The sequence below is a fragment of the Abramis brama genome (assembly GCF_963993115.1).
Source record: "Abramis brama genome assembly, chromosome: 9".
NCBI lineage: Eukaryota > Metazoa > Chordata > Actinopteri > Cypriniformes > Leuciscidae > Abramis > Abramis brama.
Window position 1 is genome coordinate 23,522,791 of NC_139971.1, and position 14,569 is coordinate 23,537,359.

The window sequence follows — 14,569 nt, forward strand, 5'->3', positions numbered from 1 at the left end:
GTAGTCTGCATTATGCAGAGTTACCATTGCTGCTAACTCTGTGTTATGACTATAATGTTACATAGCTGTTTCCGCATTACACAGTAGTTTTCAATTTCTGTTAACTCTGTGTATGGCTATAAGGTTATGCAGCTGTCACCGCTATTGCCGTCGACACTGTGTTAACTCTTGTGCTTGAGTGCTTATGGTGTTGTGCTGCCCTCCAGTGCAGCCTTCGCTTCATTGCATTGGATATGCAACTTGGTAGGTCGGAACAGACGTTTCTTGGTCTAGTTTCGCCATCAGTTCGAGTGCTCCTAGCGGCGCTGCTGGCTTAGAACTGTTGTCTCTCGTGGGAGTGTAGCTTGACCCCGTTTAGGGCTTATCTTCACTGCTCTCACGGCGGGATTCTATACAGTTCCCATATACGTCTTTGACGTAATGTTGAAGTGACCGCCTTGAAAGGGAACGTCTCCGGTTACTATCGTAACCTCGGTTCCCTGAGAGGCGGGAACGAGACATTACGTCAGCCGCCGTGCTCGCCGTTTGATCAGCTGTGCTAGCGTTCAGTCTTGATTCTGACGTAATTGTCGCGCCCATGCTATTTATACTGCCCGCGGACCGGTCAGCATTTGCATGTTTCGCGTCAATTGGCCAGCTGTCTCCAGCTGGCGTTAGCCTATAAGATTTCAGTGAAAATGAGGAGGAAGGGAGTTCCCATATACGTCTTTGACGTAATGTCTCGTTCCCGCCTCTCAGGGAACCGAGGTTACGATAGTAACCGGAGACGTTTTCCTGAGGTGAAAAACTTTATTTCAGCGTACACTTATGTCACTGACTGGTAGTTCCTATTGTGCTGGGTTTTCTGAAGTAGTCATGATGATTCGCCTCTCATAACATAACATGCTCTAAACACGCACGCAGAGTGGAAAAGGAGGAGCGGAGGAGTGGGGGCGCGGGGAGCAAGGATCACAGCGTAAATATGGTCTAATTCCATATCGCATTTCAAAAATATATCGATATATTTTTATATCGATATATCGCCCAGCCCTACCTGCATTATAAGTGTGTCCATGGTAACTGAAATATAGTTCTACCTCAGCGCTCAACTGTAGCCTGACATGCACTTTCCGTGAGCCGTAATTGAAAACCCGGAGTGGACTATGAGCGAAGTGATTACAGTATGCTTAGAGTGGAGAGAGGAACGTGCTTTTATCCACTCCAGGCTTTGATCACATCTCCCTCAGCAGGGTGAATACACCTCGTCTTTCCTTAATTTAAGACCTATTCAAACTAAAATTAAGACATTTATTACACTATTTGAGAAATGAAAACCTATTTACGGCCTTAAAATTATGAAAAGTGAATTTAAGACATTAAGGACAGACTGAAACCCTGCAATTGACGGAAATCCGTCATAGACTTGCTGCAATTAACGGAAATCCGTCGTAGCGACGGAGAACTTTAATCCCTGAATGTGTGTGTGTGCGTCAGTCTGTGTCTGTGTGTGTGAGTGAGAGAGAGAGTCGCGGGCGCGATCGAACGGAAACAATGTTGTTTTTGTATGTTTTTAATACCTCGTCATTTTGTACATACAGGACATCATTCAAACTGCAAAGTGTTAACTTATATTTGTGTACACTCGCAATAAAACACAACAAATTCTTGCGTGTTTTGAGGGAGTTTCTTTCCTGTTTATCCTCGCCAGCCATAACCTCCATCGTTGTTCTGACAAAAGCTTCGTCTTGTCACATTCATGAAGTCTAATGACGGGTATACTGTAAAATCCAAATTTAACTGAACCTCCGGCACGATTTGAACATCCATTGACCCAGCAGGAGATGACTATTTTCACTTTTTATCACGAAATTATCTCGTTTCAGCTTCTTCTGCCCACAGCATGCCCACAGAAATGGCGCCGGGTCGGCAAATGCCCGTATGTTGTGACGTCATGTGGGAACTATGTATACATAGTTCCCACAGGCCAATTAATGTCACGTGACCTCCCCGGAGACGCCATCTTTGAGGGCAAAAGCTGCTGTGTTTACAATGTTTTACCATACTGTCTATGAGTTTTACAAGCAAATTTCGAATATTTCTTTCCATTTATAATGTTACGAAAATCATGAAGAGACAAAGTGACAGAGATTATAAAGAGACTCTATTAACACAAGACAGAGAGAGGTACAATGCGAAAATTTCAGTCATAAATGGTGTGGATCCGTATGCGCTAACAAAGTAAGCACTGCACTGATTATGCAGCAGATACAGTATTATCATGTGTATCATTATCTGGTATTGGCTAGGAGTTTTAATACATGTGAGCAATTCCGAGCCTGGAAATATGTGCATGAATATGAATATACACGGTAATATACACGGTATGAAAATAAATAAAACTCGCATGCAAATTATAATTAATGTAATGCGGAACTACTTTATACGCGGGTTCTTTAGGGACATAATCTGAGATTGCCATGCTGGAATGTGTGTGTGTGTGTGTGTGTGTGAGTGTGAGAGAGTCGCGGGCGCGATCGAACAGTGGAAACAATGTTGTTTTTGTATGTTTTTAATATCTCGTCATTTTGTTCATACAGGACATAATTCAAACTGCAAAGTGTTAACTTATATTTGTGTACACTCGCAATAAAAAACAACAAATTCTTGCGTGTTTTGAGGGAGTTTCTTTCCTGTTTATCCTCGCCAGCCATAACCTCCGTCGTTGTTCTGACAAAAGCTTAACGTTAGTCTTCTCACATTCATGAAGTCTAATGACGGGTATACTGTAAAATCCAAATTTAACTGAACCTCCGACACGATTTAAACATCCATTGACCCAGCAGGAGATCACCATTTTCACTTTTTATCACGAAATTAACTCGCTTCAGCTTCTTCTACTATTGTTCTGCCCACAGAAATGGCGCCGGGTCGGCAAATGCTAAAAAACTAAAATTTAACTGAACCTCCGGCACGATTGGAACATCCATTGACCCAGCAGGAGATGACCATTTTCACTTTTTAATCACAAAATTTCCGTTTCAGCTTCTTCTTCTCATGTTCTGCATTGTAAGAATGTTGTGTTCTGCCCTCAGAAATGGCGCCGGGTCGGCAAATGCCCGTATGTTTTGACGTCATGTGGGAACTATGTATCCACAAGTTTCCTACGTCCCATGAGGCATTGCGTCAAAAGTGGGCGCGACTTCCGGTTCGAAGTAAACAAGCGGGAGTTGACACTCATTCATTCATTAGTTGACCGTCATTCAAGATTTAGCGATCCAAACTTAATGATGTGGGAACACAACCTCAACGAAATTAAAAGGGGTGATATAACAGTACCTTTACCATCCGCGGTAGACGGTTGGGAGGATGACGTGAAGAAGTGGCCTCGTATCACGTATGGTAACATTTTTAGCTATTTTGTAGATTCAGTAGCCTGTGATGGTAAAGCGATGAGCAATCTGAAAAGCTCAGAGGCATATCAATATCTACACAGTGATAAAGTAGGTCGAGTGTTGTTTAAGGACGTCGGAAACGACCTTGCATATCTAAAAGCTGACATTGAGCCGAGCCAGAGCCTGCACGTAACACATCATAAGGCTTGGGTGCTAGTTTCAGTGACAGGTGAAGTACAGACAGCGGGTTGTTCATGTATTGCAGGGCCAGGACGCTCTTGTAGTCATGCAGCAGCACTTTTGTGGAAGGTCAGTAAAGTCAGGACAATTAAGGGCACAAAATGTATTATTGTATTGTGTATTATTGTATATTTTTAATTAATTAATAAATGTACTAAACTGAAATGTTTACTGTGTGTCATTCATGTTCTGTATATGTTGCTTCACAGTAGCCTTGACTTAAAATATTTATTTTAATATTGTTGGATAATAAAATTGAATTCAATTTAGGTTGAAAATGCAGTCAGGCAGGGAAAGACAGGGATGGCATGCACTGATGTGCAAAGGAAGTGGAATTCAGGTGCGAAGAAGAATGTAGGAATGAGGAAGGTGAAGAACATTAATTTTAACCATCACAGGCCATACCACATTTATCCAGGCACATCAACAATGCAAGAATCAACAATGCCTCCCCAACTTTTTAAGAACCACAGAGAGTTCATAGCCCACAGTAATTCATCAGTGATGGCCCCACTGTTTCAGCTCCAGACAAATGGTCTTATTCAGTTAAGTTATAGAGCAGATGTAGACAGCAGCAAGGCAGGCCACAGCAAACATGGTCCAACCCACAGTAATACACTCTGTCATACTGAACACAGCACAACACTAACATGTCCAAAATGCACACATTTTTATGAGGCCTACATTAAAGTGTCCAATACACAAGCAGCTACACTGATGGAAGAAACCAGGATGCAAAGTGCTTCACAGTCATGGCATGATGCTAGAAAGCTTCGTCTAACAGCCAGCACAGCAAAACGGGTCCCAAAACGAAACACCACAGATCCTCAAAAATTTCTAAATGAGCATCTGTACCCAACATTCACCGGCAATACAGCAACACTGCATGGCAAAGAAAATGAGATAAACGTCATCACACTCATGGAAAGCAGAGGGCATACTGTGGAGAAGAGAGGCCTGGTCGTGCACCCTGACCATCCTTGGTTGGGAGCCAGCCCAGATGGGATCCTTGACTCAGCACAACTCCTTGAGATCAAGTGCCCCTTCAAGAGTTCCATGTCACTGGCAGAGTTTCTAGGACGGCCAAATGGTGACATCAAAAGTTTAGGTGATGGACAGTACCTGATTTGTCCTAAAGGAAAGGATGGATACTACCTCCAGGTGATTCTTTAATAATTTAATAATAAAGATTGTTTTTAAATAAATGTATTTTCTATATTTAGAAATATACTTTTTAATATGAAAGTAGCTCTATTATTAGACTAACATTGTATTTTAAACTTACAGGTGCTTCTCAATAAGAATGTCGTGGAAAAGTTAATTTATTTCAGGAATTCAACTTAAAATGTGAAACTAATATATTATATAGACTCATTACATGCAAAGTGAGATATTTCAAGCCTTTATTGGTTATAATTTTGATGATTATGGCTTACAGCTTATGAAACCCCCAAATTCAAATAAATGAACTTTTCCACAACATTCTAATTTATTGAGAAGCACCTGTATGCATTAATTAAACAGATTATTTTTACAAATATGTACTCTTAATCCTTTCAGACACAACTGACCATGATGTGTCTGGGCCTACAAAGTTGCAAGCTAGTCATCTGGACACCAAGTGAGGACATCGAATTGGAGATTCCATTTGATAAGCACTACACAGATGCACAAGTGCAACATCTGCAGAACTTCTTCTTTGTACACATGCTACCTAGATTGGCTGATGATTTTGCTGACAAGAAAATACATCTCTGTCCAACATACCTGCAGATGTTTAATGCGTAGTTGGAGGAATGTTTACACTGTTCTCAATATTATAATAATATTATTAATAATCAATACTTATAAAGGCATGGTTACAGTTGTGTGAGGAAACAAACCACAATTAAAACAAAAAAATACACACTGAATAAAAACATATTACACACTTAGTCATTGGCTTTTGAGTTTATTTATAAGAATAAATTAATGTCATTTGCACATTTGGTTAACAGTGGTATTCAGAACATTTCATTAAATAAAAATAGTAATACTATACTGTGAAAGTACACACACTTCTCTCTTTTGCAGAATATTACGAGATTGAAAAATATTAAGAATTTAAACAAATTTACACAGCAAAAAGAAAATATCTATGAAACAACAACTAAAAGAAAAAGTGTTGGTATATCAGTGCAAGTAAAAGTTGTGTATTGGTTTATACAGTTGATAAAGTTATAGAGAGAATTGAAGATTTAAGCTCAAGCTGATTGTGTAAAATATTGTGTCTATGTTCTAGAAATAAGCTCTCCTCGCAGATTTACGAGTGCTGCACAGATTCTTAGTATTCTGTCGATTTTAGGGACAAAATTAATAGGCACAGTTTGAGAGAGGATCTTGTACACCTTAAGACGTCTGATTGCTCGCTCAATGTGGATGCGGACATTAGCAATGCGTCTTGTGCGAGTGACCTGCTCATTTGTCAGCTGGCATTTCTTGCGCGTAAAAGCTGGCATGATCAAACGAACATTCCGTTCCTCTAGCAGATCTCTGATGGTGAAGCCACGGTCCCCCATCACCTCATCTCCAGCACGCAAATGGTCGAGAAACCCAGAGTTCTGTGTGATGAATCTATCGCTACATTTGCCACCGTAAGCCTCTGAAATGTACATAACCATACCAGATGGAGCAATTGCTACCAGATACTTGACAGTATTGTTTGCATAGTAGTGACTATAAGATTCAGTTCTTGAGTCCAGATTTTTAGCCTTCTGCAAGACACTTTCTGTGCAGTCAATGACACAAGTTGTGTTGGGGAAATTGTCCTTAAAAATTTGCGGCAAAGTGGCTTTTATTGTTTCGCGCGGCAGCCATGGAATGAGATCCTGGGTGTGCTCAGCAATCACATCTATCCAAAATGTCAGTGTTTTACTGACCTGACCAGGTGACATTTTGAAGCGTCTAGCTAAATCGGCAATAACAAAGTTCTGTCTAAGCTTCATTAATGTCAAGAGGATTTGGTCCTCTGCTGAAAATGCTGACGATGTGGGGGCAAAACGTTGCAAGCAAGACACAAGGGTTTTGAATTCGAGAAGTGGAATCCCTGTGTACAGCAGACAGTCTGTATCGTCTTTCAAAACAACATCTGCAACAGGCAGTGGATGGGGCAGTTGTCATACCACATGTGATGGTAGGTGCTTTGGAGTAGGTGTGGTCCTCCATTGTTGGGTCTGACCACTGTGTCTGGGCATCATGGAAGGTCCGTGAGGTAGGATCTGGGTCCCCAGAAACCTGCATCACATCAGGCTCATCTGCAGGGAATACATTAAGTACATATTTAGCTGGTTAGTCCTTCAATGACGATTAAAAAAACAATTAGGGGGCATTAGAGTCTTGAAAAACATATAGACTGCGTTTAATATCATCAATATAGATATTCTGTAACATTAAATGTTAACTAATAGAGGAAATTAAATTAGCATCTGTCACTGTGTACCATTGTGCCCTCCAAGCTCGTCACAATAAAAGTTTATGCGAGGCAAAAACATAAGGCTACCTGTCTACCGTCATGGCACAGGTTTTCATATATTAATAATAAGTAATTCAAGAAAAACAAACGGAAAAAAAACAAGCTAGTTGACATTACATTAATGTTAAGTTACCTGTTGTTGTTGTTGTTGTGACATGTCGAATCCTAGGTCGGCGTCTCTTCTCCGGTTGCTTCTCGTAACCCAGAAAGAGCGTTGGGTATGGGTTATCCACTGTTGGCTTCTTGTCCACGAAGTGAAACGAGCACACAAACAGGTGTTTTGGGGGTGTTTTTAAGTTTAAGTTCTTCCTCCATATTCTATTTGATTCGTCGTCTTTTGGGAGGGGATGGAAACTGTATAATCGTTCACAGGAACACTCAGATTTAGTTTTAGGCTTATGTTCAAAACACTCACGTTTCAGCCACTGAATTAGTTTAGTGCGGTTATATGTACAACCACGAACAGCACATGTTGTCCCTGAGCTCCGTAACGACATCTCTCATTAATGTTTGCGACTTTAAATAGTAGAAAAATGTACTCGAAAAATACCTAACCTCTCCGCTATGTAACACAAAATACCGTCGATTTACTACTTCCGCCACCTAACCGGAAGTTTCACCCACGTTCTATTTTACAGTAGCGCCCCCCGGAAACAGGTGGATAGGCTTCAGTAAATCGAGGAAATGGAGTTTCCCCGCTGCAATACTCGTTCCCTATACTCTCAGGGAACTGAGGCTACGATAGTAACCGAGTAGATTTCTCTCAAATGTTTACTTTCACTTTAGACATATCAAATAACAAACTGAATGCACTGTAGCACGATATTTTTTTCAAAAGCAGATCGTGGAGCCGTTTTAATCGTCCACGATCAAACATTGTGTGCTCAGAGCACAGCCGTTAGACGAACGTAGTTAACGTTATATAACTTAAGAACTTTTTTCCTTAGACTTTAGTAGTTTACTGTGACAATCTGACGTGGTAACATACAGAATATGGTAAACGGGGTGAAAAGGACAATATTTAGCCTATATAAGCTAACTAACGTTAGTTAATTGACAACCTAACATTACTCCGTTGTCGTTCGACAAAAACGTATGGTCTGGATTTAAAAAAAAAAAAAACAGGTACCGAAATACAATCCTAGCAGAACACACACACTATGGCAAATATTTACTGTTAACGATAATACTCAATTTACAACTAAAACTCACCTCAGAGTCAGGAGAATTCCACTGTGAAGGCAGAAACAACCGTTAAGAAGGCGGCAGGGCGGCAAGTGAGTGACGACTGCTGCTGCTGCTGCCTGTAGTAGCGCGATGACGTTGATTAATCAAATTACGTAGTTGATGTTCGACGCATGCGCGGAATTACTTATTTAATGTAATTTAATCTGTAATGCCGAGTTAAGGAAAGAAAAATAGATACTTAAATAGATATTTCATTAGACAAATTATATTAATTAATTATTATTAATTATTAAATGCAGGAAGGTTTCTTCAAGCATCTCGGAGACGTTCCGCAGTTCTTCTGGATTTAGTTTGTCTGTAGACAGACGGACTCGATGATGGTGAGATCAGATCATCCCGGCTGTTGTCAGACTCCTTGTGCATACAGAAATCTTACTGGATTATTACAATTAATGGCAAAAAGAATGTTTGGAAATGTAAACTGATATTTCCCACTGACACGACAGCAAAAGATATAAATAACTGACTTAAAACCTTTTTTTTTTTTTTTACTTTTGCACAGTACTGTATATATATATATATATTGACTAAAATTATTTTTACTGGATACATATATATATATAACATTTAAAATATATATATACACATACAAGTCAAGCGTTTTTTGTCTATAAAACGCCGATAGCAGGCCGGGTGAAACCCGTAGTTGTTGGGACATCAGAGACCAGTTTGTCCAGGAGGGCAACATGTTTATTAGCAATAGCTAACGTTAGCTCCGTAGTGTCCGACGTTCTGAGCCATTCCTACGCACATTGCTTGATTTTTTTTCCCATCGGACTTCAGTAAAGGGCTGCGGACCTTTCCCACCATCTTTTCCGACATGAAGAATACACTTTACGGGTGTTAATCGAGCTCGATCGCCGCTATCAGATGAAGATGCGCTGCTTACGTCCTCCTCCATGTTTACATGTGCGTAGTGATATTGGCTTGATTTCGGCTCTGACCTACTTACATTTTCGATGCTGATTGGTTGAAAATCTAGCTCAACAGTTTTATATGTCTCAATACGCAGTCAATATAGTGCGCCAATAAATTACACTTTTCTCATTAACTGCAGGATAATGCGTGGAGAACTTTTTGCTTGGATACCTTTTATTAACGTTGAACATATTGAGCAAAAGAAAAAGTAGTGCCCCGTTTGTCGGAACGAAACCCTATTTCTAGGCCTCTTTTAGGCTACCGACAGCGGCCTATCTCTGTTGTTCTCTGTTCTCCGGTTGTTGGATAGTCAGTCTGAATGACAGTTCATGCGTTAACGTTAATTTAGGCCTATTATATAGTCAATGCATTATTTTTTTCTTTTTGTATTGGTGTTAAAAATATTTAATTTACAACTAATTATACTGATTTATATCTTCATTTATAATTAAAAAAAATAATAATAATACTGGGCGAGGGCCACCATGGTAGGCTAACAGCCGTCATTTACCTAGTGGGGGAGACCAGGGACAGTTGCAACATGGGGATGGTTGCAACATGTCATTTTTCTCCAATCAGAAACAAGCTAGAGTGATGACACTCATGTACATGCACAGTTAGACCCTCCCCCCACCAAGAAGACATTAGAAATATTCAACATTTGCTGCTGCATTTATTGAACAAAACTTGTTTTGGAGGTATGAAAGTAAATTTTTTCATGAGATATATTTTTTGTCATATTGTCCAGAAATTTTGTATGAATTAATCAAAACTTACTTAGTTTGAATTATTGTTTTGTTGACTTCTAAGTGACATGGTTAGCATGTGTCAAAGTCAGTGTCTGGCAGGCACATGATGTTCTGTCATGGCTGATAGGGTTTGGGACAGTTGCAACAAGTTATAAATTGCATGTTTAATAAAAGTTTGTTGCACTGCAAATTGTTCAATTCTTCCTGTCTGACACTGAAATATGGAGAGACTGAATAGCATCTGTAATACCTGCACACTGAATCTATGTATGCCTATGTTCTACACATAAACAAAAAAAAACTCAATAACTGTTATTTGATAAATATGACTAAATAAATAAATTATAGGCTACAATAATATTATTGAAATAAATAATACTATAATATTATAGTAGGCCTAAAACAGTTAATATTTTCAGAATTATATGCTCATTGAGACAAAAAGCTAAAATTAAAAAATTAGGTATTTTTAACGTGTTGCAACCGTCCCTGGGTTGTGTTGCAACCGTCCCCTGGGTCGGGGTCAGTTGCAACATCTGACTTCTTCCATTCAAATAAATACTGTGAACGATATGTCATATATAATCATCTTTAAATGGTATGGGTAATTAGCAGACAGATGCAAGTTTAATATATACAAATCTATATATAGTCTATGAGTAACTGAGAGAAATACAAAAAGTGTTGCAACTGTCCCCGGTCTCCCCTGCATACCCAGGTGATGCAAAGCATAGGTGAATTATCTACACAGAAGAAAGCCCTGTCTAGTCTATTCCCCAGTACGGGTTGTGTCGAGCCAAAAAATATGAAATGTAGTTGCAATAAACGCGTTAAGAATCCGCACAACTGAGAACTGATGACGGGACAGTTTGATCTTCGGCTGAAAAATCAGAGGAAAGGGGCGTTTCATTCCCGCCCACCTGTAGAAATCGAATATTCCAGCTGTTTATTAATTTTTCTACCTCAGAACGAAAAACGAAAAATCAAGCTGAATTCTTGTTTTTCGTTTTTTTTTTTTTTTTTTTTTTTTTACGGATATGATACACGGATTCTCTAGCAACCATTTATCAGCGCCATCCACCTAAAAATCACACAGAACAGTGAACACCACAGAAAACACTTAACAACACCCTAGCAACCACCTAGAATATATTTGGACCATTTGCACAGGCAAAAACACCCCCCACATTTTCTTAAGAAAACAAAATACCATTATATCATACTACATATGTGTCACTCACAACTTGCATGAGGAAAAATGCAATGATACCCTAATACTCTACACAATATTTGAAACTTACCATCTGGACTTTCCGTAAGTCTTAGATTTGTATCTTTTAGTGATCTTTTACATTCTCTCTCATTTATTGTGTCCTCGTGGAATATGATTATAATTTCTGATTCGTTTAGAGCCGATAGCTGAGAGCTCTGCTCGCTTAATTTAGCCTCTGCGCTATTTCCAAAGCTTTTATTATGATTTCTGTATCACTCAGGAAACCGGGGATGTGTCATGTAATCCCACAAATAGCCACTAATTTGTCTCGCCTCCCAGCTAAATTGCCTTCCAGACTATTTTTCCCTGTGTTACAACAGAAAATGGATGTGTGAGTGAGAGAGAGGGAGAAAAAAACCATAGGAGAAAACAGAAAGAAAATGAACTGGAGCCAGAGGGAAGCATGAATGGAGACTGAATTTGGGATGTTACTGCAAAACACAGCTCTTTGTCGCCCCCTAGTCTAGACACAAATAATCGTAAAACATAGGGTAGAACTAATCCACAGCTGTTCGTCTACCAAAGGTTCTTTTTCTGGCACAAAATAGCTAATTATTCAGGCTAATGCTCTGCTTTACTCTAAAGGTGATGTTCGATCAGTAATAATCTCTGTGGCATTTGGACATACTCATAAAACACACAATTTCATAATCCTGTTCATAAAGTCAACATTAAATTACATTTGCAAACCATTTTACCATTTGTCAGAAAATGTATTGGACCATGAGAAGTGTTTCACTATAATAAGTTATTGACAAATAACAAGAACTGATAACAAATATTTGTCCCCCTTTAGAATATGCACAGATGTTAGGAAAGTACATCAAGTCCATTTTGATTTGATTTTCTATCCCACCAAGTCCAAATATTCAGCGCAAACAAGACTTTAAACTTAAAAGAATCTGTACAAACCTATTCACAAAATTCAAGGACAAAATTCATTTAACAAGTGCAGAGGACATGTAGGTCCTTTTCAACTTTTTCACCTTTTTCAACTTTAGTTAGTGTGTAATGTTGCTGTTTGAGCATAAAAATCTTCAAGATTACAAAGCTCAAAGTGCACTCAAAAGGGAGATATTTTATTTAATAGAATCCACTTTTCAAGAACTACAAAGAACAGCTCATTTGGACTACAATGCATTTTTTCCAGATCTTTTGAAGTCACAATGTTACTCATTTAAATAATCTCCGCGCATGAAATATGCAAAAAAGGGGGTGAGGCCAGGTTGAGCTGCGCTAGGGAAGATGAAGGGTGTTGTCGCTGTTTTTTCCACCCAGGAAAATGATTGTCCTGAGGTGGACAAACTTAGAGTGCTTAAAATGTATTTTTAACACCGTTCCTGAACATTATAACCCTAAGCGTTGTCTGTGTGCTGCACATTTTATAGAGGAAAACTTCCAGAACATAAGAGAGTACAATGCCAGCTATGCACCAAAGCTTCTCCTGAAAGATGGAGCAGTTTCCACTTCTGGTTGTTTATGGATCACAACTTGTAAGTATGTCTTATTATTTGTAGTTGTGTTTTCTATTAACATTTCCAATTATAAGTTTTATGTAGTTGCTATGATGTAAACAAAGGTCAAAGCTTTGCCTCCGCTAGCCTGATAACTAATATTACAGTATTGATGTGATGTTTACTGTAGCGTTTGTAAGCTCTTGCTTTTGTAAGACTGTTCACCGCCTCTTAGGAAAATTATCCATGATTTTTGTGATTGATTACTGTTTGTATTACCATAGTTTTCTGACAAATATGAATAAATGGTGGATAACATTGTAATCTATCAGAAAATTACAAAAAAGCATACCACTCTGAAACATCCTTTGAAAATCCATGCTTGCAAAGTCTGTGCTTGAAATTCATTCTGCATGATCCTCTTGTTCGTTAACATTGTCAGGGTCTGAATCGGGCTCGAATTGGTTTGAAATTGATGGCATCCTTAAAGGGATTGTTCGCCCAAAAATGAAAATTAGCCCATGATTTACTCACACTCAAGCCATCGGGTATATGACTTTCTTCTTTCAGACGAATACAGTCTGAGTTATTAAAAATGTCCAGGCTCTTCCAAGCTTTATAATGGCAGTGTATATTTTTACACTATATTTTTTGAAGTCCATCAAAGGGCATCCATCCATGATAAAAGTGCTCCACACGGCTCTGGAGGGGTTAATAAAGGCCTTCTGAAGTGAAGCAATGCATTCGTGTAACAAAAATATCCATATTTAAAACTTTATCGACTAAAATAATTAGCTTCTGGCAGACGACTGTACGCATCGATTTACGGCGAAAGAATAACCTTGACCTTGACACACAACATAATGACGAACGCAGAAGGATAGAGCAAAACAAAACACCAGTCACGAATTAGAAGTCTAAAACGACAGTTTTTAAAGGGATACTTCACCTCTGGAAAGATGAATGTGTATTTAAAATGGGTCATTTATGTAGTAGAAATGTGAAATTATTTTTGAATTTGGAGCCTTCTAGACTGAGAAAAGCCAGAAAATGTATTTTTGGCTTATGTGGATGAAAGACAACTCCCAGAATGCACTTCCTTCGCTGCTCTACGAGGACACTCCCAAGCCACGCCTACCGGTAAGAGTGCACAGTTAAACAACAAGACTAGGCTACTAGTGAGTCTCCGTGATGAGTCTGCCCGGGATTTCGAGATCACCCAAAATGTCCGGGATTCGGCTTTTGCGTTCTACAGTCGCCATTCATTATGTTTACTGTGGCGAGCAGGACGAGGCTGAGGGGCGCGGGAGAACGGGAGAACGGTGCGAAGCCGGTGGCGTGATTACTGATGAGCGACGGAGGAGCGGGAATTTTCTTAGCGATGTTAAAACGCACATTAACCGATCACTTGTTTAGCGTTCACGTAAACTTTACATTCAGATTCACCAATCGGAATGAATTCAGTTAATGTTAGATTGAAACAAAAGGTGTGCATGTAAACAATGAATGGCGACTGCAGAAAGCAAAAGCTGAATCCCGGACATTTTGGACGATCTCGACGGCCGGACATGTCTGGGAAAAAGAGGATGGTAACCCCTACTACTCAGCTTTCTCCTACTACTCAGCTTTCTCCACAGAACAAGAGCCTGCTAGCTTAGCTTCCAAAGAAAGACGTCTGACACTATGTGTACATTCTGTGAGTGAGATCCCACCCTCTGTGGGCGAGTTGAAAACATGCAGAACAGCCCCTACTACTAGCTGTAATCTTTAGCCTCTGGCCAAAAAATCCTCCGATGACGCAAAAT

At 39.4% G+C, this 14,569-nt stretch overlaps 1 protein-coding gene across 1 annotated transcript; it reads left to right on the top strand.

The window, feature by feature from the left end:
* The first annotated feature begins 3,130 nt into the window (after window positions 1-3,130).
* Window positions 3,131-6,747, top strand: LOC311089556 (uncharacterized protein). Its single transcript, XM_084124279.1, has 2 exons — window positions 3,131-4,772; window positions 5,172-6,747. Exons 1-2 carry the CDS (start codon window positions 3,915-3,917, stop codon window positions 5,397-5,399), a joined length of 1,086 nt encoding a protein of 361 aa, XP_083980405.1. The 5' UTR covers window positions 3,131-3,914; the 3' UTR covers window positions 5,400-6,747.
* The last annotated feature ends 7,822 nt before the right edge of the window (window positions 6,748-14,569 follow it).

Bases quoted from the DNA above. Each gene is read 5' to 3' on its own strand.
- LOC311089556 (XM_084124279.1), top strand. From the start codon at position 3,915: ATGGCATGCACTGATGTGCAAAGGAAGTGGAATTCAGGTGCGAAGAAG. The intron at 4,773-5,171 runs GTGATTCTTTAA...TAATCCTTTCAG, and splicing joins AGGATGGATACTACCTCCAG to ACACAACTGACCATGATGTG.